General features: G+C 53.5%; 1 protein-coding gene across 2 annotated transcripts in view; it reads left to right on the top strand.

Moving 5' to 3' along the window:
• The window catches only part of M1AP (meiosis 1 associated protein), an 85230-nt gene extending 63321 nt beyond the window's left edge, over nucleotides 1-21909 (top strand). Inside the window, exons 5-9 of one of the 2 annotated variants that reach the window (XM_065598376.1) lie at nucleotides 8923-9073; nucleotides 11933-12074; nucleotides 16917-17127; nucleotides 19808-19965; nucleotides 20498-21909. In XM_065598376.1, the coding sequence (XP_065454448.1) occupies nucleotides 8923-9073; nucleotides 11933-12074; nucleotides 16917-17127; nucleotides 19808-19965; nucleotides 20498-20590 (755 nt within the window). In that variant the 3' untranslated portion in view covers nucleotides 20591-21909. The remainder of the gene's footprint in view (nucleotides 1-8922; nucleotides 9074-11932; nucleotides 12075-16916; nucleotides 17128-19807; nucleotides 19966-20497) is intronic. The other variant, XR_010601966.1, reaches the window with a different exon arrangement.
• Nucleotides 21910-24386: the final 2477 nt, after the last annotated feature.

Here is a 24386-nt window from a genome sequence, read left to right as displayed (position 1 = left end):
TCAGACATCTCCATTGGGACTGAAGTGTCTCAGGTCTGATTCTCAGTTACACCAGACTCCTTTACATTCTGGCACCACAGAGCTGCCTTGACGTGGATGTGCATTTACACCACCTTGGCAGCCCAAAATGTGCCTTAGAACAGTGTAAAGGAGCCTTAGTGTAGCAGAGAATCAGACATCCTCATGAGGAAATATTTTAGAAAATGTGACCCAAGTTGGTTCAGCTGGTTTTTAAGAACATAAGAATGGCCAGACTGGGTCAGACCAATGGTCCATCTAGCCCAGGACCCCGTCTTCTGACAGTGGGCAGTACCAGACCTTCAAGGAGAGTGTACAGAACAGGGCACTTGGAGGGATGCACCCGTCTTCCCTTCCTGGCTTCTGCAGTCAGATGTTTAGGGTCGCCCTGAGCATGGCGCTGCATCTCTGACCATCCTGGCTAGTAGCCATTGATGAACCTCTCCTCCTTGAATTTATCTAGTTCTTTTTTTGAACCCAGCTATACTTTTGGCCTTCACAACATCATAGAATCATAGGACTGGAAGGCACCTCGAGAGGTCATCTATTCCAGTCCCGTGCACTCATGGCAGGACTAGGTATTATCTAGACCATATCATGGCAATGAGTTCTTCAGGTTGACCATGCATTGTGTGAAGAAGTACTTCCTTTTGTTTGTGTTAAACCTGCTGCCTATTAATTTTATCAGGTGACCCCTAGTTCTTGTATTGTGGGGAAGGGTAAATAACCCTTCACCATTCACTTTTTCCAAGCCTTTCATGATTTTATAGATGATTTATGTTTGACAGTGATAGAAATAACACTTCCTGTGCTGATAGATTATGCTTAGCAGGGGCCAGAGCAGCACATAGATAGGTGTCCTCTTACAAAATGGTTCAATCTGTTCATATAGTACTGAAGTAATTGTCAGATGGTTGAAGCTACGAGAAGCTACATATTAGTGGGAGTACAAAGTAAAATCAGTAAGGAAAACGCTATTTTCCTTACTGGTTTCACTTCAGTCTCTCAATGCCCGCCACGACACCATGGGCAGCCCTCCCCTTAATATTCACCACCCACCCTCAAGAGGTTCTTCTTCGAGTGATTGTTCACGTCGATTCCAATTAGGTGTGCTCGCGCCGCAGGCACGGTCGTCAGAAACTTTTTCCCTTAGCAGCTCCCGTTGGGTCGGCCAAGGAGCCCCCTGGAGCAGCACACTCATGGCGCTCAATATATGACCCTGCCGACCCGACCCCCCTTCAGTTCCTTCTTACCGTCCGTGGTGGCGTTGGAACTGCATTAGCTTGCTTGCCTTCAAGTCTTCCCTTAGCCATTCTTAGTTTAAAAATTTTCTTTATTTTCTTGCTTTAGTTATTGTTAGTAGTATAGTTGGCGAGTGGATCATTTTCCCCTCACCCCGCCTTGGGCTCCAGGGCAGGCCTCAAGCCCAAGGATTTAAATCTTGCGGTCTATACAAGAAACCTATGCCCATCAGTGACCCTCACAACTCGTACTTGAGGTGTCTAGGGGAGGCGCACCTGTCCAAGCGCTGCAAGATCTGCAAGGCTTTCAAGCCTAGGACTAGGAAGGAACGTGACTTCTGTTTGAAACAACCACTAATGGAAGTTGCACTCTGTCCTGCAGCACCCAAACACCAAGCCCTGGGCCCAAGCTCAGTGCGGAGCACCCTGGCGGTGGTCCGCGAACCAGTACAGAGAAAGAACTCTGGTGCTAGAGATCCTCGGTAGAGAAGATCCCCGGCACCCCAGCACAGTGCGGCGCCCCAGCACCGGTCGACATCCCCAGCGCCCCTTAAGCGCCATAAGAAGGCTGACAGAGGGCGCTCTCCTCAGAGAGCAAGACCATCCGGGGAGATGCCCCCGAGGAAGGACTTAACTTTCAAACAGCAAGACCCCGTGGCGTCGACTCCGGCGATCCAGTTCGCACTGTTGAGTCCGGCACCCAGTGACTCTCCAGTGGAGCTTGACTTGGTGGAGGAGTTGGAAGCCATCTCCACCCCAGATACTTTCGAGGTGGCAAGGGACCTCATAGAAAGTACTGTGCCTCAGCCCCCTGCTGTTAGAGACAAGCCCCCAGCACCACCTAGACAGGTGCCATCTAGAGGCAAACCAGCAATGATGAGTCAATCTTCCTCTCCAAACGGGCACCATTCACTGTCTTCTTCACCCCCGGCATCGGTCCCAGTACATGGCAGTAAGATGCAGGGAGCGCATCGCTCGGGATCTCTGGCACCGGGGGGTTGGCACTGGTCATGATTGCCCTCTATCATCCGGCACCGTGATAAGGCACTGGAACATAGGAGCCGCTCCCCGCACCGGTCTAGGTCACAGGAAAGCTGGCACTGTTCGTCTACACGGTCGTCGCAGCACCGATCTCCGACTTCCTCCTCTTGGTACCGACTGCCAGTGCAGGGATCCTCGGGACCGCCGTGGTCGTCACCCTCGGACTCTGAGGATGGCTCCTACTACTCACAGCATAGTGGGCACAGGTCGGACAAGCGCAGGAAACACGTTCCTTCATCCTGGCAACCTCAATGGCCACCTGCTGCACAATGGCCCTTCAGGACCCCCTGGGCTTACCATCAGGCCCAGGGTACCCCTTCCAGGGTTTCTAGGCTCAGTTGCATCGGGGCATCATAAGGCATGGTCACCAGTGGACAGAACCACCCCTCGGAGCACAGAGGCAGCTCTATCCAGACCACCCCCGCATACTACAGAGAGTACATCGGAACTGGCCCCAGATCCATCCACATCCAAGGTCCTGTCGGACCACGTTGAACCACTTGGCACACGGTGGGCCATGATGACCATGTGCCTCCACTGGCCTCTTCTTCATCTTCGCCTGATGAGGCGGTGGCCAGAGTGTCATCTTCAGGTCCTCCGCCCATCAATCACAGGTCCTACCAGGACCTACTCTGCCGCATTGTCCGTAATATGGGCCTACAGGTGGAGGAAGTAATTGAGCCAGAGAACCCGGTGGTGGACATTCTTACGTCGGAGGGCCCTTCCAGAGTGGCGTTGCCAGTAATTAAGACTATTGGCAACAATTATAGTGCTTTGTGGCAGACTCCAGACTCCATTCCACTGACCACCAGGGGTATGGAAAGAAAATACTTTGTTCCCTCTAAGGGTTATGAATTCTTGTTCTCCCACCCACACCCTTGCTCCCTTGTGGTCTCTGCAGTGAATGAGAAGGAGCATGAGGGACAATAAGCACCGGCTCCTAAGGTCAAAGAGGCCAAATGGAGGGACTTCTTTGGCAGGAAATTTTATGCCGCAGGGTGTCTACAGCTGAGGATAGCTAACTAGCAAGCTATCCTCAGCAGGTATCATTTTAACTCGTGGGACTCCATGTCAAAATATAAGGAGTTACTCCCCACTGAGTCAAAGGCTGAGTTCTCGGCTCTGGTTGAGGAGGGGAAGGCAGTTGCCAGGACATCCCTGCAGGCCTCACTCGACTCAGCTGACTCCACGGCATGTACCATCACCTCGGGGATGGTCATGAGGAGAACAGCTTGGCTCCAAGCATCCGGGCTTCCCCCGAAGCTCAGCAGACCCTGCAGGACCTTCCCTTTGAGGGTGCAGGGCTGTTTTCAGATCAGACTGATTCAAGGCTTCACAGCCTTAAGGATTCCAGGGCAATGATGAAATCTCTGGGGATGCACACACCTGCTACCCAGAGAAAGCCTCAGCCTGTGCAACAGCAGAGGCAATACCAGTCCCACCCGAGGCAGGATACTTACTGCCAGAGGGGCAGGAATTCGAGGCGTTGGCCTTCCAACCCTCCCTCAGGCCAAGGGCAGAGCCCGACCAAGCCATCGTTGGGACCCAATCAAGGGTTTTGAAGGGTTAGGGTTAGGACAAGGATGGCGTACCAGCCACGATTACAGATCCTTCCCCCCGTTTTTTGAACCGTCTATCCCACTTCTACCATGCATGGTCCCATATAACATCAGACCACTGGGCTCTTCGCACGGTAGAAGTGGGATATTCTCTCCAATTCTGCTCCTCTCCTCCCTCCCATCCCCCTTCCCTGTCCCTCTTCAGGGACCCCTCTCATGAGCAACTCCTTATCCAGGAGGTGCAGGCGCTCCTTGCCACGGGAGCGGTGGAGGAGGTTCCTCAGGAGCTAAGGGGCAAGGGATTCTATTCCTGTTATTTCCTAATCCCCAAGGCAAAGGGGGGGTCTCAGAACCATCTTAGACCTGCGAGGACTCAATCAGTTCATGGTAAAGTTAAAGTTCCGCATGGTCTCCCTGAGCACAATTATCCCTTCCCTGGTTCCAGGGGACTAGTACGCTGCCCTCAACATGAAAGATGCATACTTCCACATAGCCATCTGGCCGCCCCACAGATGCTTCCTGAGGTTCATTGTCAACCGCATACATTATCAGTTCACAGTGCTCCCATTCGGGTTATCAACAGCCCTCCAGGTCTTCACCAAGTGTATGTCAGTCGTCGCAGCCTTTCTCTGAAAGAGACAGGTGCAAGTGTACCCCTACTTAGACGACTGGCTCCTCCAGGGAGCAGGTGGAGTCCCATGTCCAGTTAGTCAGAGAGACCTTCCAAAGGCTGGGTCTCCTCCTCAATGCAGACAAATCGACTCTGTCACCCACCCAACGAATAGAATTCATTGGGGCAGTGCTGGACTCGGTTCAGGCAAGAGCCATCCTGCCACAACCCAGGTTCCAAACACTGTCACACATCATTCAGACGCTCAGACAATACCCCACCACCATCGCGAGGACATGCCCACCTCTTGGGACCTATGTGGTGAGGCATGCCAGGATGAGGCTCAGACCATTCCAGGCGTGGCTTGCTACGGCTTATCACCCGGGTCAGAACAGTCTAGACTTGGTAGTAACAGTACTGTCACAAGTCCTAGACACCCTAAGATGTTGGTTGAACCCTCGCATGGTCTGCGAAGGAGTCCCATTCACCACCACTCAACCGTCCATGACCTTAGTAATGGACATGTCAGACCTCGGTTCGGGGGCACACCTAGGACACTTATAGACTCAGGGCATGTGGTCACAGTCTGAGATCCTGCTCCACATCAATATAAAGGAGCTCAGAGCGGTAAGACTAGCCTGCCAGACCTTCCATACAATATTGCAAGGTCACTGCATGGCGGTGCTGACCGACAACATCACCGCCATGTTTTACATAAACAAGCAGGGCGGAGCCCTCTCCTCCCCTCTCTGTCAGGAGGCGAGAGTTTTGTGTAGCCCACTCCATTCATCTGGAGGCGTCCTATCTCCCGGGAGCATGTAACGAGCTTGCAGACCACCTCAGCAGGTCGTTCCGCAGTCACAAGTGGTTTATCCGGATGGAAGTCATCCACTCCATCTTCCAAAGGTGGGGGTTTCCCCAGGTAGACCTATTTGCCACCAGGAGCAACAGGAAGTATCCAACGTTTTGCTCCTTCCAAACACACCGCCTGGGATCAATCTCAGATGCGTTCATGATGCACTGGGGGGAACCACCTACTGTATGTCTTCCCTCTGATACCACTCATCCACAAGGTTCTCAAGAGCCGCAGGGACAAGGCAGAAGTAATTCTGCTCACTCTGGCGTGGCCACGCCAACATTGGTACACCACACTTCTGGAGCGGTCAGTCTGCACCCCCATTGTGTTGCCCCCCTTCCCAATCTGATTATGCAGGACCACAGCCGCCTGCTTCACCAAGACCTCCAGTCCTTGCACCTCACAGCCTGGAAGCTTCATGGTTAAACGAAGGGAGCTCCAGTGTATGGAATCGGTGAGGGAGGTGCTCCCTGGTAGCAGGAAACCTTCCACCAGGGCCACCTACCTGGCCAAATGGAAACGGTTTTCATGCTGGTGTAATCTCAATTGAGTATCTCCACTCCAGGCATCTATACCATTCATCCTGGACTACCTCCTACACCTGAAGCGGCAAGGCCTGGCCGGATCGTCTGTCAAGGTGCACCTTGCGGCCATCTCAGCATTCCACCCCGGAGAGTGGGAGCGTTCAGTCTTCGCCAGTCCTTTTCCTTAAGGGCCTGGAATGGCTATACCCTCAGTCTTGCCCACTGGTACCGACTTGGGACCTCAGTCTGGTCCTAGCTAGGCTTATGGGAGCCGCATTCAAGCCGCTCGCCACATGTTCCCTTCTGTATCTCTCATGGAAGGTGGCCTTTTTGGTTGCCACCACATCGAGCAGGAGGGTATTGGAGCTAAAAGCATTAACCTCTGAGTCCCCCCCTCCGCCCCCCCCACACACAGCCTTCCACAAGGACAAGGTACAACTCAGACCGCACCCAGCTTTCCTGCCCAAGGTGGTATCCCAATTCCACCTCAGCCAGGACATTTTTCTACCCGTTTTCTACCCCAAGCCACATGCCAATGCACAGGAGCAAAAGTTTCACTCATTAGATGTGCGGAGGGCATTAGCGTTCTACATTGAGTGCACAAAGCCTTTCAGGAAGTCAAACCAGCTGTTTGCAGCGGTGGCAGACTGGATGAAGGGACTTCCGGTCTCCTCACAGCGCATCTCTTTCTGGATTACGGACTGTATCCGTACCTGCTATGACCTCGCCAAGGTTCCAGCCCCGGCTATAATGGCCCACTCCACAAGGGCTCAGGTCTCTTCCACCGCTTTCCTGGCCCAGGTGCCCATCCAAGATAGCTGCATCAGACAGCTGCCTGGTCCTCGGTGCATACCTTTGCCACCCACTATGCCATCACACAGCATGCTAGAGATGATGCAGCTCTCGGTAGAGCAGTGCTCCAGTCAGTGATTCCTTAACTCTGATCCCACCCATGTGGCAGAGCTTGGGAGTCACCTGATTGGAATCGACGTGAACAATCACTTGAAGAAGAAAAGACGGTTACTCACCTTCTTCTAATTGTTGTTCTTCGAGATGTGTGTTGTTCACGTCCATTCCAAACCCACTTTCCTTCCCCTCTGTCGGAGTAGCCGGCAAGAAGGAACCGAAGGGGGGTCGGGTCGGGTCGGCAGGGTCATATATTGAGCGCCATGAGGGCACCATTCCAGGGGGCTCCCTGGCCGATCCAATGGGAGCTGCTAAGGGAAAAAGTTTCCCACGACCATGCACGCAGTGCATGCACACCTAATTGGAATGGACGTGAACAACACCTCTTGAAGAACAACAATTACAGGAAGGTGAGTAACCATCTTTGTGTGTGAGTGTGTGAGATCATTAGATTGGAAATCTGAATTCTTCCTAAATGCAGCAGAACTAGGTGCTTTCCCGCAATAGTTATTAACTGTGGGGTCACACCTGCATTGCCACTGGAATCTCTGAGCACATGGCCCTGCCCCTCCTCCCGTCAATGCCTGTGTGATACAGGGCCATTTTTAAATTCACAGCATCATATTGCCAGAGCAGCAGGAGCACACTTCTACTCTCCACAGGCATTGCACAGACAGCTCTTATCTGACCGGGTCCAAACCAGAGACAAAGTATATGACATGCTCTCTTGCACGTTTCCTTTAGAACGGATGTTTCAGAAGCTTATTTTTGCCCTTTTTTAGGAGGGCACTCTCCTCCGAAGCTGTATTTACAGGCAGGAGCTGGCACTTATTCTGATTGTTTGTGAAAAATGGATTTTGCTCCTTTGCTCATTTTGAATCTCACACTTAATACAGGTTTCAGAGTAACAGCCGTGTTAGTCTGTATCCGCAAAAAGAAGAACAGGAGTACTTGTGGCACCTTAGAGACTAACAAATTTATTAGAGCATATATGCCCACATATATATGCATCCGAAGAAGTGGGCTGTAGTCCACGAAAGCTTATGCTCTAATAAATTTGTTAGTCTCTAAGGTGCCACAAGTACTCCTGTTCTTCTTTTTACACTTAATACACTGCCTTGTTGGAGCTAAGGCCTGGTCTACACTAGAAAATTAGGTCATCTTAACTATGTCGTTCAGGGGTGTGAAAAATTCACACCACTGAGCAGTTTAGTTAAACCAAATTAATCCCCAGCGTAGACAGTGCTAGATAGATGCAAGAATTCTAGCTATCACCTCTTGACGGCACAGCTGTGCCACCGTAGCTTTTCAAGTGTCAGCAAGCCCTAAGAAGGGAATCAAAGCCAAGAGTTTCCTCACCTCTGCATAATGTGAGGTTAGTTGCATCCCCAGAAGAGAAAAGAAGCTGCCTACAGCCATTAGATAAGCAAGATCCCTTTGGACATGGAGCAGATGTCAACCTAGTGATGGGATTTCACAGAGATTAAGTAGCTATCACTCTTCAGAGCCGAAGGGGGAAACAACAAACAAAAGACCCTAAGGGGAAGAGTGGGCTGAGACTCCATTATGAAGCTAGGACACTGCCTCAGCTCCACCTTCCTACAGCTGTTCAGAGGATTTCCTTTCTTTTTAGCTAGAGCTTCCCCTGTCCTGTCACCAACAACCATTTTATTAATATCCCAAGCCGGACAAGGTCTCGCTCTTTGTTCCCTCCTTCTGTGTGGATGATTTACGAAGAGAGAGACTGACCAGAGAGGCGACACTGCTTAGCGGTCTGCTCCTGGGATGAGGAGCCAGGTGCTCCTGAGTTCTAATCTGAGCTCTGCAGCTGGCCCACTGGGTGCCTCTCATTGAGCTGACTCGGCAGTCCGTCCATTTTCAGGAAATCATTTCTGCACATACCTGAAAATTAAGTGTAGGCGACTTTCGTCTCTGTTTAAAATGGGGGCAATTATTTTTACCTACCTTGTGAGGGAGCTGGGATCGTTCATTAGCTAGACAGTGTTGTCCTTGTGTCCCATACTTTGGTTTCATTGTTCCCTGTGTAGTTGCCTGTCAGTAAACAATATTAATATATTTAAGTGTTTGTACACTGCTTTGAGAATGTAAAGTACAAAATGTTATTAGTTGTTATATTTCCAGTCATCTTTGCCAAATCTCTTTGTAGCATGTGTGAAATGTGATATTCAGGAGAGACTGCTTAGCCCAGCTCTGCTTCCTGGGGCAGCTGATGTCACAGTGAGAACAGATGATGTCAACACACCATACCAGATGGCAGCCTGTCCAACTACAACACTGTATAAACTCAGAGTCATAAAGTACGTAATGCACAAACCCTTTCTGCAAGAGGTGCAGAGAGTTTGTTTAAACAACGAGGAGTCCTTGTTTTTGCTGATACAGACTTAACACAGCTACCACTCTGAAATCTGTCACCATGCAAGAGTTTGTTTAGTTTCTCACCTTTATGCACACCACAGGACATCAGCTATTGGGGAATTAATGTTACACTGAAACCTCATTAGCGTGTCACTCAGCAGGGGTATGAGGAGTAGAGTTCTAAAGGCAAGAAACAGGTTCTGACATTACCAGACTGAATCTCTGCATATCTGTCTGGGATCACCGTCCTACTAGCTGCCTTCTGCTGACTATCACATCTGCTCAGAGCTGAAGCGAGGTCACAGAGCAGTGATGGTGCATCCTTCAGCAACCCTGCTGACAGGGACTGTTAGTGAGGAACCCCACAGATTAAAAACAACGAGGAGTACTTGTGGCACTTTAGAGACTAACATTTATTTGGGCACGCAAGCTTATGCTCCCCCATGAGTATGTCGGAGGCTCCCCCCGCCTCCGTCTTCTCCCATCCCCCGGCCTCTCAGCTGGTAAGGGGGCGGGGCTGCGAGCTGCGGCTGAGCGCCAGGAGCTCAGGCCCCGCTGGAAACACCACGTCGCTGCAGCGCTGTTTGGGGCCGCTCCTGGATGTGGCGCGCTGAGGCTCCGGGAGAGGGGGTAAGCGGCATGGTAAGGGGCCAGGGCAGGGGCAGGGCTGCCCGAGGGGGGGAGGGGGGGCAAGTGAGGCAATTTGCCCCAGGCCCCGGGCCCCGCAGGGGACCCCACAAGAATATAGTATTCTATATTAGTATTGCAACTTTTTTATGGAAGGGGCCCCCAAAATTGCTTTGCCCCAGGCCCCTGAATCCTCTGGGCAGCCCTGGGCCAGGCACCCCCCCAACCCCATCCCCCTCAGCCCAGACCCCCAGCTCCGAGCCCAGCCCCTCTGAGCCGGATACCCCCCAACCCCATCCTCCCCACGTCCCTGACCCCCAGCTCCGAGCCCAGCCCCTCTGAGCTGGACACTCCCCTGACCCCATCTCCCCACAGCCCAGACCCTCAGCTCCGAGCCCAGCCCCTGTGAGCCGGGCACCCCCCAACCCAGAGCCCAGCTCCCCACCCAGCCCTGGGCAACAGCAGCACCACTCCCAGGCAGCGACAGCCCATTGGCACCAACCATCACCATCACTCAGCAACAGCCCATTATGTAACTGCAAATGTATACATACCATTAAAGCATTTAATGTTTTTAAATAATGTATTTAATGCATTTTCAAATTATTACAAATTAATTTTTGAATGTATTTCACTAGTTATTTTTTTCATTTCCAAATACATGTTACTATAGTATTGCAACTTTTTTTTATGGAAGGGGCCCCCTGAAATTGCTTTGCCCCAGGCCCCCTGAATCCTCTGGGCGGCCCTGCTCCCTCCCACCCCAGAGTTTAACTCACGCTGTTCATTTACCTGCATTGAAAAGACGGAGTCACGTTATGAGCAGTCTTGTCACGCACTCTTAGGTTACAGACTGATTACAGGCTGAAGCCAAATGCTTTTTGAGGGCCAGAGCTCCCCCTAGTGACTAGAGCTTAGCAAATGACGATGCTGTGACATCATTCTGCAAAGGAAAAATTAGTAATTAGCATAGTAGGACACCAGACTTGCAGATACTTGAGGCAGTTATTCCACCACCAGGTACAATAGCAAGAAAAGCTCCCAGCTGTAAATGTAGTACAGATCCTTTGTCAGGCTTGCCAGGTCAGAATCTTGGCCCCCAGCCCCTGTTGCGAATGAGTTAGTAGCTGGTCCCACATACAGTTTGGTCCTGTACAGTCCAGTGCCTGTGTGACATGGTGATGGGAAAGCTACAAATATCTGAATAAGGCAGTGCTATTTTTCTCACGCCTCCAAGTCAAACTTACGCTTCTCCTTCCCATCAGGCAGTTATTCCAGTAATAATAATTAATAATGATAATAATAGAGACAGGTTCTCTAGTTCTTTTCTGTGGCTTGTGCATAGAAGGGATTTTATTTAATTAATGAACAGCTTAGTATGCAATGATTTTACAGTCCCTCCCAGTCACCTTGTATAAATTTGTGATTATACCAAAGATTAGTTAAAAAATACTTAGAACATGTATACAACTGTACATGTTCAAAGCACTTACACATATTGACTAAACCACCCTTTCCAACCGCCAATGAGGCTACAGAGGGAACACTTCAGACACCACTAAAAAGCAGCAACCTCTGGGGTGAGATACAGCAGCTGTTTAACAGCACACAACATCAGAGTTTAGGATGGAAAGTGAAGGAGAATCATGATCCAATTGAAATCGTTTAGGAAAGAATATCATTGCCTGAGCTGGGATGTGACTGGAACACATGAGTGGTTAGTATTTACAACTCATACAAAAGAGGGCACCATCATTCCCACAGTGTGGGGTACTCGATTCTGTGCTGACCAGACAGAATAGCAAACCCTGCCTTCGTGCAGCAGCTCAGCTTTACTTTGAGCTCTCCCAGCATCGCTCCCACCCCTGATTGTGGGTGTTTAGAGCAATGGGTATGGGTTAGGTCCCCTCCAGGAAGGTGAGTCTTTAGGTCACTGGCACCAGGTGTGGGCTGAATCTCCTCCCCCGGGGCGTGAGTGTTTTAGGGCACTGGCACCGGGTGTGGGTTGGATCCCCCCACCTCCAGTGTGTCTTTAGGGCACTGGCACCAGACATGGGTGGGATCCCAGACCCTGCACCACCACCACACCCCGGGAGTAAGTGTTTAACAGTCAGTTTCTTTTGCTATGGGTTGAGCACAGACAGTCTTCACCAAGTTGCCCTTTGTTTTCGCAGGGCTCTGAAGGCTGAAGGGGTTTGTGAGTCAGCACTGTTTGGGATTCCCTTCATCATTAAACCAACGAGTTGTTGGCAGCTGGATTGGGATGAGCTGGAGATGAACCAGCACAACTTCCATGCTCTGTGTCACAGCTTGCGGGTGAGTGCATGCAAGCTGCAGTCTGCATGGGATCTGTGACTGGGGCAAAGGCAGGCATCAGTCTGGGGGGAAAGAGTCCAGCCTGCTCCAGGAGAGCTGTCCCAAGGACCTGCAGTTTCTGTGTTTAGTCCTCAGCTGTGCCGGTGAGTTCAGCTTTTCTACAGCAGATGGCCAGAGATAGAGGGCTCTTCAGCCTAGCAGACACAGGCATCACAAGTACCAATGGCTGGAAGCTGAAGATGACAAATCCAGACTCGAATAAGACACACATTTTTAACAGGGGGTTTAATTTAAGAAAGGGGGGGGAAGTGATCCAGGCACCTGTTATTGTGACCTCAATAGTATGCAAGGTTTTAGAACAAATTTTGAAGGAAAGAATATTTAAAGACATGGAGGTAAATGGAAAAATAGGATGAAATACAGCATGAGTTTACCAAAAATAGATCATGCCAGACTAACCTGATATCTTTCTTTGATAAGATAATTGATTTCTTAGACAAGAGAAATGCAGTAGATCTAATCTATTTGAACTTCAGAAAACCATTTGATACAGTGCCACATGAGAAATTATTAGTTAAGGTAGAGAAGACAGTAATGAGTACAGGAATTGTAAGGTGGGCAAGAAGCTGGCAGAAAGGGAAATGACTACAGGCTGGAGGGACATTACTAGTGGAGTTCCTCAAGGCCTGGACTTGGGACCAAAGCTGATGTAATATTTTCATTAATGAGATTGGCACAATAAGCAGGAGTGTACTAATGAACCATAGAAATGTAGGGCTGGAAGGGACCTACAGAAGTCATCAAATCCAGCCCATTGTACAGAGATAGGACTGAGTAAACCTAGCCAGTGTTTCTCAAATGCAGATTCCGTGGCTGCATGCGGCCACCAGGAATTTTTCTTGCGGCCACAGCCTCCTGGGCTGTGATTGGGGGGTGGAGGGACAAAGTAGCGGCACCTCCCCATCCCTGTTGCTCCTGGATGCACTGGCTTGGTGTTGGTTGCTGGGGCCGCCAGCAGGGGTTGGGCCCTGCCCCCCTCTGGAGACACCTGGGGCACAACACTGGAGGATCAGGCAGCGGGTGAGTTCCCCACCTTCCCATGGGTGGTGGGGCTCAAGTTTTGGGCTTCTGGGGTGGCAAGGCAGAAGGCTCTGTCCACAGGACTTCAAGCTCCAGCCCCTCGCTGCCTCCCCTAGCCCCCCACTATCCCCTCCCATCGCCCCTGGCCCCCTCTACCTCCCCCGACCCCCCCCCCCCCCATCCAGGGCTTAATTTGTCCCCAGGCTTTCCTGGGCTGGGTAAGTCTGCTGTGAAAAGTGATACTTTTATGTTTGTTAACATCATTTTTCATAGATTCATAGATTTTAAGGCCAGAAGGTACCATTGTGATCATCTAGGTTGATCTCCTGTATAACTCAGGCCATAGATCTTCCTCAAAATAATTCCTAGAGCAAATCTTTTAGAAAAACATCCAATCTTGATGGAAAAGATGGGGGAGAATCCACCACAAGCCTTGGTAAATTGTTCCAGTGGTTAATTACTCTCACCATTAAAAATTTACACCTTATTTCCAGTCTGAATTTGTCTAGCTTCAACTTTCAGCCACTGAATCATGTCATACCTTTGTCTTCTAGGTTTAAGAGCCCATTAAAGATGGGGACTGATCAGTTGGAAATAACAGAGGAGGAGAAAGACTTGGGTGCATTAGTTGATCATAAGAGATGGATGGCAGGAGAGAGATCACTTGATCATTACCTGTTAGGTTCACTCCCTCTGGAGCACTTGGCATTGGCCACTGTCGGTAGACAGGATACTGGGCTAGATGGACCTTTGGTCTGACCCAGTACGGCTGTTCTTATGTTATGTTCTTATAAGACGACTATGAGCCACCAATGTGATGCAGCCATGAAAAAAGGCAAAGGGAACTCCTAGGATGTATAAGGTGAGGTATTTCCAGTAGAGATAGGGAAACATTAATCCCATTGTACAAAGCACTGGTAAAACCTCATCCAGAATACTGTGTACAGTTCTGGTCATGCATGTTCGAAAAGATGAAATCAAACTGCAGCATGTGCAGAGAAGAGCTAGTAGGATGTGTAGGGGAATGGTGGGCTATTTTGTGAGAGACGACTAAAACAGCTTGCCTTGTACAGTCTAGCAAAATGAAGTCTGAGAAGGGAAATGACTGCTCTCTATAAATCCATCAGGGAGTTAACTGCAGAGAGGGAAAAGAGCTATTGAAGCTAAAGGACAGTGTTAGCAAAGAATAAATGGGGATAGACTGGCTGTGAGTAAATTTAGGATGGAAATTAGAAGATTTCCAACCCTCAGAGGAGGGAAGTTCTGGAACCGTCTCCCAGTAGGAGTACTGGGGACAAGAAACCAAACTGGTTTTAAGATGGATCTTGATAAGTTTATAAAACTGACTGTATGATGTGGCTTCCTGACTTCAGTACCCCAGGGGGTCCCTTTCACTCCTATGTTCTCAATTAACCACTGGAACATAAGAACAGCCACACTGGGTCAGACCAAAGGTCTGTCTAGCCCAGTATCCTGTCTCCCAACAGTGGCCAATGCCAGGTGTTTCAGCGGGAATGAACAGGACCAGGGGTGGCAGGTTTGTATAATTTTTGGTGGTGCCCAGAATGGGTCCAAGTCCTGCCCCCACTCCACCCACCCACCCACACACCTGCCTAAGGCTCTGGGAGGGAGTTTGGGTGCAGGAGGGGGTTTGGGTGCTGGGTGCAGGCTCTGGGAGGGAGTTTGGGTGTGGGCTCTGGGACGGAGTTTGGGTGCAGAAGGGGGTTTGGGGTGCAGGCTCTGGGAGAGAGTTTGGGTGCAGGAGGGGTGTAGGCTCTGGGATGGAGTTTGGGTGCTAGGTGCGGGCTCTGGGCTGGGACGGGGGTTGGGGTACAGGAGGGGTTCAGGAGGAGGTTTGGGGTGCTGGGTGCAGGCTCTGGGCTGGGACAGAGGGTTGAGGTGTGGGAGGGGGTGCGGGGCGTGGGGCTGGGCCAGGGATGAGTTTGGGGTGCAGCAGGCAGGCTGCTGCAGGGCTAGGGTGGGGGGCCAGAGAGGACTCCCCACAGCCCTCTTCCTGCTGGCAGCAGCGAGCTCCGGGGGAGGGGCCCCGGGCCCCCCAGCATGACACTCACCCAAGCCCCACTAGGCTGCTGCTCAGGTCCAGCCAGGATAAGCCCCCCCTTCCCCTCGGAGGTCACCTGCCAAGGGAGGGGGGGGGGCTGCCATATACTTCCTCCCGTCCTCCCTCCACAGGGCGCAGCAGCCGCCTCAGCCTGCCCGCAGCACCGCTCTCTTGCAGCCATCAGCGGCTGGCGAGGGAGCGCAGCGCAGAGCTGCAGGGGGGCAGACGCCTGCTGCCCAGGGCAGGCAGGGACACTCTGGGGAGGTGTGCAGGGGCGGCAGGTGGGGCCAGGGGGTAGACCCTGACCCCGAACATTGGTGGAGCCGGGCCCCCCGGAACCTGAATTTGCTGGAGCCCGGGCACCATGGGCCCATACAATTTGCTGCCCCTGAGCGGAACAGGTAATCATCAAGTGATCCATCCCGTCGCCCATTCCTAGCTTACCAATAGCTTCAGTCGATTCTCCATCACTGGAAACTTTCAATCCAGCTTGGATCTGCCTAGTTCACCCAGGAATTAATTCAGGGAAATCCTTTGGTCTGTGCTATGCAGGAGGTCAGACTAGATGATGAAAGTTGTCTCCTCTGGCCTTGGAATCTGTGAATGAAGCAGTAAAAATCAGAGTTCCGGATCCCTCCCGCCTGGGGAGCAGGGTCCTCTCTGATCCAGTTGCTATACAATTCAACAGCAGGGCTATTTTCAACAGTCAGTCTGGGCGATGGAGCCTGTTACACCCTGGCCCGGTACCACTCTGTATGGTCACCAGGTCATGGGTGGACGCAATCACTTGGTCCCACATGCTTCTAAGCCAGTTGGGTCAGGACAGAGTCTAACCTCTGTTACTAGCTCTGGGACTGTATGGCACATTCCTGGGCTCAGACCTCTTGTCCGAGACCCTCCTTTGGGACATGGGGCACCACTGCCCACTCGCCCTAGACCGTTAAAAACAGTGTCGGGAACCAGCCAAGCGCTCCCACTTGCTTACACACACTTCCCCTGGAGCATCACTCAGGCTGTGGGGATGCTGGGCTTCTATTTTAACCCCTGCAGAAACAGTGCGGCAGGAAAGCGAGAAACACAGGCTTAGTAAAGGGATTTCTTGACCACAGAAACTTTACTCTGAAAGTCCTCAAGAGTTACAGATCTTTGGAAACAAAACAAAAGTCCTGAGACACCCCTTCTCCTGCTCTCAGCTCACCCCTGAGTCTGGAATTCATCCCTTCTGACCTCTCTCTCCTTCCCCCCTTCTTACCTGTGGTGATGGCCAGCCCCCCCTGCCCAGAGCAGAACTCCCTCTCACGTAGCCTGTTCCATTGCCATGTGCACCATGGGGATGCTCCAGCCTCTCCCCCAGATGTACCAATGTTTCCATTGGTTCTTAGGGGTTGGGCTGCAGCTGAGCAACACAGTCATCAATGGCTCCAGATTACAGCCTTGTTGGCTTCTCCGTGATAGTCCTTCAAGGCAATGGCAAGCCCCTTCCAAAAAGGGTGCTGTCTCAAAAGAAATGCAATAAGTTGCACTCAGGCAACTTTAGACTTGAGTTCAGCACCTAACACAAAATGGAGTTCATAATCTGAGACAGATCTATCCGACTCTGCTACAGAGCCCCTCAGCCCCTGCAATGAGCTGGTGCTGAGGGAAGCTGCCAACCCTGCCCTGGTTTCACTGATAGCATTGCTTCTGGCTTTTGATTTTAGAAAAGGGACTGGATGCTTTTGGCCAAACGTGAGCCACAGAGTGTGGGTCCAAGCTGGAGCATCACAGTGAATTCCTACTATGTCATCATCCCCTCTGACTCCTTCACGCTGCTCATCAAAGCCATTGCAGTCAGAGAACTCCTGCTGCCATGCAACGTCCCAGCCCTCCCTGCTGACCCTCCAGAGACAGCACTCAGCACCATAGAGGCAAGTGACGAATGGCTGCACACAAGTTTAGATAACAAGAGGCAGTGCAGGTTCTGCATGTACAGGATACCAGCTCACTAGCAGGGAATGGTACATCCAAACACAGACATGTCACCTATGTGCAAGACATGCTGGGGGGGGCCTATCCCTCCATTGTCTTGGAGTGCAAGGTCCTCACACCCTCTCACTTGCAGGCCTATTGACATGAATAGGATTAGCATAAATAAGTCATTCCCCCCATACTCTTCCTCCCATCATGGGTTCAGGCTCTTGCATTTCCCCAATACATGTGCGGAAGAAGAACTTTGCTTGTATTCCTGCTCTGCTTCAGGTGCATGGAATAGCTGGGAAACCCAGGGCCCTGCTCTTGGGGCCTGGCAGGTGAGCGAAGGAGGAAATGGTTATCTAACGTTTTGGTTAGTTGCAGCTAGGAGCATCCAGGGCCCGCAGCAGGATTTAGAAAGGCAGCAGAACTTTTCCAGACCAGTGGAGAAGACCTGTCTGAAAACTGTGAAGACCTGTGTATGAGAGGAGACAGACAGAGAGGCCTGTGTCTGAACACCTGTGTGTGAGGGGAACCAGAGAGGCCTGCGTCTGAACACCTGTGTGTGAGGGGAGCCAGAGAGGCCTGTGTCTGAACACCCGTGTGTGAGGGGAGCCAGAGAGGCCTGTGTCTGAACACCCGTGTGTGAGGGCAGAGTGCAGAGAAGCCTGTGTCTGAACACCACTCTGTGAGTGGAGGCGGAGAGGCCTGTGTCTGAATACCTGCGTGCGTGAGGGGAGCCAGAGAGGTCTGTGTCTGGCTCGCCTCACGCACCCAGGTGTTCAGACAGAGGCCTCTCCATTTGTCTCCCTCGCTCACGGGTGTTCAGATACAGGCCTCTATGGCTCCTCTCATGCAGGCAGGTGTTCAGACAGAGGCCTCTCTGAACACCTGGGTGCGTGAGGCGAGCCAGAGTCTTCACCCCCACCCCCGTGCCCTAACCCCCTGCCCCAGCTCTGATCAGCCTCCTGCCCTCTGAATCCCTTGATCCCAGCCCGGAGCACCCCTCCTACACCCCATACCCTTCATCCCGAGCCCCACCCAGAATCTGCACCCCCAGATAGAGCCCTCACAGACCCCCTGCACCTTAACCCCCTTCCCCAGCCCCTGAGCCCCCTCCCATGTGCCAAACCCCCCAGCCCAGAGCCCCCCTCCTGCACCCCAAATCCTTCATCCCCAGCCCCACATCAGAGCCTGTACCCCCAGCTAGAGCCCTGACCCCCCCCTTCACCCCAACCCCGTGCCCCAGCCCAGAACCCCATTTCACACCCTGGACCCCTTATTTCTGGCCCCACCCCAGAACTCACCCCCCCAGTCCAAAGCCCATACATCCTCCCACACCCCCACCCCCCTGCTTCAGCCCAGAGCCCCCTCCCATACTCCGAACCACTCAGCTCCACACCCCAACCCGGAGCCCTCTCCTACACCCAAACCCCTCATCCCTGGCCCCACCCCAAAGCCCACACCCCCAGCTGGAGCCCTCACCCCCCTCCCACCCACCCCCAACCCCTGAGCCCGCCTGATGAAAATGAGCAAGTGAGTGAGGTGGGGAGAGTGAGCAACAGAGGGAGAGGGGGATAGAGTGAGCGGGGGGGCGGGGCCTCAGAGAAGGGGCAGGGCATGGGCAGGGCCTCAGAGGTCAAGTGTGTTCAGTTTTGTGCAAATAGAAAGTTGGCAAGTGGCAACCCTAGTGTCCGAAATACTCGTGTGTGAGGGGAGCTGGAGAGGCCAGTGTCCAAAACACCCGTGTGTGAGGGGAGCCGGAGAGGCCAGTGTCCGAAAACACCCGTGTGTGAGGGGGAGCCAGAGAGGCCAGTGTCCGAAACACCCGTGTGTGTGTGTGAGGCGTGACAGACGGAGAGGCCTGTGTCTGAACACCTGTGTGTGAGGGGAGCTGGAGAGGCCAGTGTCCGAAACACTCGTGTGCAGTGCCGGCTCCAGAGTTTTGGCTGCCCCAAGCAGCCAAAAAAAAAAAAAAAAAAAAAGCCACGATCGCGCTCTGTGGCAGCAATTCAGCGGAAGGTCCTTCACTCCGAGCGGGAGTGAGGGACCGTCGGCCGAATTGCTGCCGAATAGCTGGACCTGCCGCCCCTCTCCGGAGTGGCCGCCCCAAGCACCTGCTTGCCAAGCTGGTGCCTGGAGCCGGCCCTGCTCGTGTGTGAGGGGAGCCGGGGGAGGCCAGTGTCCGAAACACTCGTGTGTGAGGGGAGCCGGAGAGGCCAGTGTCTGAACACCCGGGTGTGAGGGGGAGACAGATGGAGAGGCCTGTGTCTGAACTCCTGTGTGTCATGCTTGCTCAGGGACAGCAGGCTTGGTTAGCAGGCCCAAAGGCAGAGAGACGCGCTCACAGGAGAAGTGACATCTGGCTCATGCTAAGTACAAGCCGCCATCCATGTGGGGCGAGGGGAAGGCCCAGATAAGGATCAGGCCCTGAACAATTTCCATCAGCTACTGTGGTGGACCTATTGGTTCCCTCTCTGCTCTGAATGACTGGAAGGAGTGCGTGTCATTTAAGCAGGGAACGAAGTAAGAATGGAGGTACAAATCCTCACATCTGTTTTCTGCCACCTCAGAGCAGGAAGCTGGATGCTGGGCACTCACAAGGTACCAGCTGGGACCTGTGTCACTTCTCTCTGAACAGAGCGCCTTGAACAGTCTGAAGTGGAACCTAGATACAACCCCCTCCATGTGAAAAGCAACCTCTACAAATACCTGGTGAGCCGGTTCTCCAGACCCCAGTACCGGCAGCAGGCCCAGCCCAAAGAGCATCGCCCAGGAGAGCGGCATCACTCCAGACAGGTACAGGGTCTTGCCCCGCTGTTTGGTTGGGGGAACCCTACATTGCCTGAGCACTGACCAAGCAGCTGAGGTGCTGAAGGCCCTGAGCAGGCATGATGCTGGGAGGGAGGTGGAAACAGGCAGAGGATGTCCCCCTCATTGTGCGCAGGGCCCGCCTGCTGCTCTGGGCTGATACGCGGGCCCCTCAGTCAGCTCTCACAGGTGCAGTAAGCACGTGCTCACAATAGCTTGTGACTAAAGGGTGCGGCAGCTTCCCCTCCGCCAGTGGTTCTCAAACTTTTGTACTGGTGATCCCTTTCACATAGCACGCCTCTGAGTGCAACCTCTCCTTATAAATTAAAAACACTTTTTAATATATTTAACACCATTATAAATGCTGGAGGCAAAGCGGGGTTTGGGGTGGAGGCTGACAGCTCATGACCCCCATGTAATAACCTCACGACCCCCTGAGGGGTCCCGACCCCCAGTTTGAGAACCCCCTGCCCTACGCCCTCCAGAGGACTCACTGTGTCTTCCTGCATTACACCACCAGAGCAAAGCCAAGGCCATGGGTCGCTCCCCTTCCTCTGGCTCCCCCGCCACCCAAAGCATTCAGATCATCTGCTGCAAGGAAGGACACCTGTGAGCTCTCTCTCTTCTCTGATGAAGACAGTGAATTCCTGGGGAGCATGTAATGACAAGGGCCTTTCTCTATTACAAGCCCAAGTGTTGTGAGACCCTCACACACAGACACCTCCTACCCCGGTGCACACGCACAGCAGTCCCCACGCACACATTCATGTCACTATGCACTCACAGCTCAGCCTGTTGCTGGCCCCAGTGCTTGCCAAGCACCACATGTGCTAGCACAGGACAAGGTCAGGCAAGTGCTGGGCCTGCTTGGCCCTTGCTGTGAAAGATGCTTCCCACCGTTCATTCTCTTGTTGTTCTACAGTTTTGTTAGTTGCTGAGACAGTCCCCAAGGAGGCCTGTTCCCCAGGGGCCCCTCTCTTGCCATGACACCCATTGCTACCCCACACAGCACCTCCCATTCATGTGAATGCAGCACACCATGTGGCCTCATAGCATGGGTTCTGAGAACAAGCATGCACATACTGGCATAATCCCGAAGCCCAAGGACCAGGATTTGCATGCTAATGAGGGGAAGAGATCTTGGGGAGAGCAGTGACCACAGGGCTCCATGCAAGGGCCTTGGTGCATGCAGAGGCACTAGTGGGCTCCTCCCTGCACAGGCTGCAATGCCAAGCAGCTGTAGCCCCTGCCCGAGCAGGTTCCTTGAGCTGCCTGAATGAACAGTGGTGTGAAACGGGTTACAAGTTTTATCTGAGGTCCCCTGAGTCCCAAGGCAGCCCCCCCCCCCCTCCCCCCCCGCGGTGGCACACAGCCAATTGCAGGTTACCCAACACACCACCATGATCAGAAGCACTGGCCTGTGTCTTACACCACAGTCCCCAGGAGTCAGCAGCAGAGACTGGTGGTGCCCTGGGCCTATAACCCCTGCTCCCAGGCCACTCCCACTGGGAAAGAGCCGTCTCTCTGTGCCCCTCTGAGTCCGCTGGGGCTGGGCTGCAGATGGACAGTGATGGAACCACAGCCTACCGTAGTCACCTCCCTGCACAGAATTCTGGCTCTGGGGCCAAAGGGATGGCTTGGGATTTCCCCCGAGACCTTCTCCCAGTACACAACTAGGGGCTAGGTCCCCAGAATTTCAGCTCAGGTGCTAGTTAGCAGTCCCTGCAAAAGCAGATGCCGGGAGAGAGTAACTCCTTGGCCAGAGCTTTGTGTTTATTGGACTTCATGGTAGTTTCCAATTGGGGCATTCCTGGAGTTCCTTGCATGCCCTTCTGAGCACCCAGGAGCAGTTAGAGCGCTGTGTACAGGCCAGAGCAAGTCTGAGCCTCCACGCTTTTATGGTCAACAATAAAATTATTTAGCATAATGACATCTACGTTGCCTGTAGTGGATAATTCACATCTTATAGAGCTTTCTTACCCTTGTCCTTGCTCCCTCTCAGATGGCACCAGGTGAGGGGCAGCAGGGTCTGTGCAACGCCATGCACAGTGAGCCTCAGGCAGCAGGGAGAGCTGAGAACACTAGGGTGCGCCACAGAGCCTTTATAATTCTGCAGCCAGGTGCCAGCCCAGTAGTGGGCCTTGCTGGCCTCTGTCTCCCTCCCTGCACACGCGCCAGGCTGGGGAAGAGCAGATGCTGCAAGGCCAGTGCACCTTTGATACACGAAGACTCTGATGGAATTGCCATTAGCCCGAGCGGTCCCTGTCACAGGAGCAGCCGGTCCAGTCCCCTCGGCAAGCACCAAGCAGCCAGTCCCATCCTGGCTCAGGCTCAGCTGGAAATGAGTGTGTTTCTGGGGCGAGAGTTTGACCTTTTAACAGCCTAAAGCTAAACACAGCAAAGATCAGGCCTGGTCCTCTTCCAGTGCTACATGGCCCTGGCTGCAAGAGGCTGTGCCCCCCAACCAAAAACTATGGCAAGGATCGCATTGTGTCACTTCCCTCCCGAATGTGAGGTAGGGCATGTCCTCCAACAGCTGCTCCCCGCCCCTTCAAATCCTGTGTTGCTGTGACCACCCCCACCCCCCTCAGCTCACTTTGCTACTGCACTTTGTGGCAGGGACCAGCTCCACTCTGGCTCTCTGCAGCTCTCAGCCCCTCTTGGTGCTACAGGGCTGGAGCCCAGGCACCAGCTTATGTGCTAAACCAGGGGTCTCAAACTCAAATGACCACGAGGGCCACATGAGGACTAGTACATTGGCCCAAGGGCTGCATTTACTGACACCTCCCCCCCCCCTCAGCGGCCCTCAGCCCCGCCCCCACTCCACCCCTTCCATGAGGCCCCGCCCCTGCCCTGCCTCTTCCCACCCCTTCCCTGCCCCCATTCCAACCCCTTCCCTGAAATCCCCACCCCCAACTCTGCCCCCAGGGGTGTGGCAGGGGCTCAGGGCAGGGAGTTGGGGTGTGGGGTGCAGGAGGGGGCTCAGGTCAGGGGGTTTGGCTGCAGGAGGGGTTCGGGGGGTGGGCTCCGGCTGCGTGTCAGGCAGGAGCCACTCTAGGTAAATGCTGGGGGAGGGTGGGGGGGGGCCGCGAGGAGCTCGTGGGTCGCAGAAAATAACCCCGCGGGCCACATGCGGCCCCCGGGCCGTGTGTTTGAGACCCCTGTGCTAAACTCCCGCCTGCCCAGGGCAGACCATGTGACAGCAGATGTAGTGAGTGTGAGGGGGTGTGAAAATGCCAGTGTGGGACTCCCGGGGGGGCCTGTCAGGGGGCAGGAGCGTGGATAAGGGTTGGGGGAAGTCAGGGGACAGGGAGCAGGAGGGGTTGGGATGGGGCAGGGGTCCTGGGAGGGGGCAGGCAGGGGACAAGGAAGTGGGAGGGGATGGATAGGGGGTGGGGGCCAGGCTGTTTGGGGAGGCACAGCCTTCCCTACACAGCCCTCCATACAGTTTTGCAACCCCGATGTGGCCCTCAGGCCCAAAAAAGTTTGCCCCACCCCTGTTCTAGGAGCTCAGGACACCCATTGGGGGAAGGGGGGGACATGCAACCAGCTGTCCAGTGGTCACTTCAGGCATGCTGCCAAAACCCCCAGTAAAGGCATGCTGGGAGAAAGCAATTTCTCCCTGCAGAAGGGTTAGTAAGGAGCAGGCACCACCAAAGGCAGGGGGCCCACTGCACATTGTGTAGCCTCAATGCTACTCCCCTCAAGCTGGGAGTTGGTGCTCTCTCCAATGACCGTCTTCCTCACCCTGGTGCTGTTCTTTGCCCAGGGAGTAAGAAGGATGTCGGATCTATGCCAGGGGCTGGCTCCAGGGTTTTGGCCGCCCCAAGCAGCCACCTAAAAAAAAAAAAAAAAAGCTGCGATCGCGATCTGCAGCGGCAATTCGGCTCCTAGCAGGAGTGAGGGGACCGTCCGCCGAATAGCTGGACCTGCCGCCCCTGTCCGGAGTGGCCGCCCCAAGTGCCTGGAACTGGCCCTGATCTATGCTATCTAGGGTTGCCAGATGTCCAGTTTTTTTATCAGAAACACCGGGTCAAAAAGGGACCCTGGCGGCTCCGGTCAGCACTGCTGACCGGGGCCTGTTAAAAGTCTGGTTGGTGGCGCAGCGGGACAAAGCAGGATCCCTGGCTGCTGTGGCTCCGCGTAGCTTCCAGAAACAGCGACATGCCCCCTCTCTGGTTCCTACGCATAGGGGCAGTCAGGAGGCTCCACCCGCTGCCCCCACCCCAAGCACCCGGCTCCACAGCTCCCATTGGCCAGGAACCGCAGCCAATAGGAGCTGCTGGGGTGGCACCTGCAGATGGGACAGTGCACCAAGCCGCCTGGCCATACCTCCTTGTAGGAGCCAGAGGGGGGGGACATGCCGCTGCTTCTGGGAGCTGCTTGAGGTAAGCGCTGCCCAGAGCCTG

Source organism: Chrysemys picta, chromosome 5, assembly GCF_011386835.1.
Source record: "Chrysemys picta bellii isolate R12L10 chromosome 5, ASM1138683v2, whole genome shotgun sequence".
Taxonomy (NCBI): Eukaryota; Metazoa; Chordata; order Testudines; family Emydidae; genus Chrysemys; species Chrysemys picta.
Note: the sequence above shows the minus strand (reverse complement) of the source record. Positions and strands in the feature narration are given on the sequence as shown.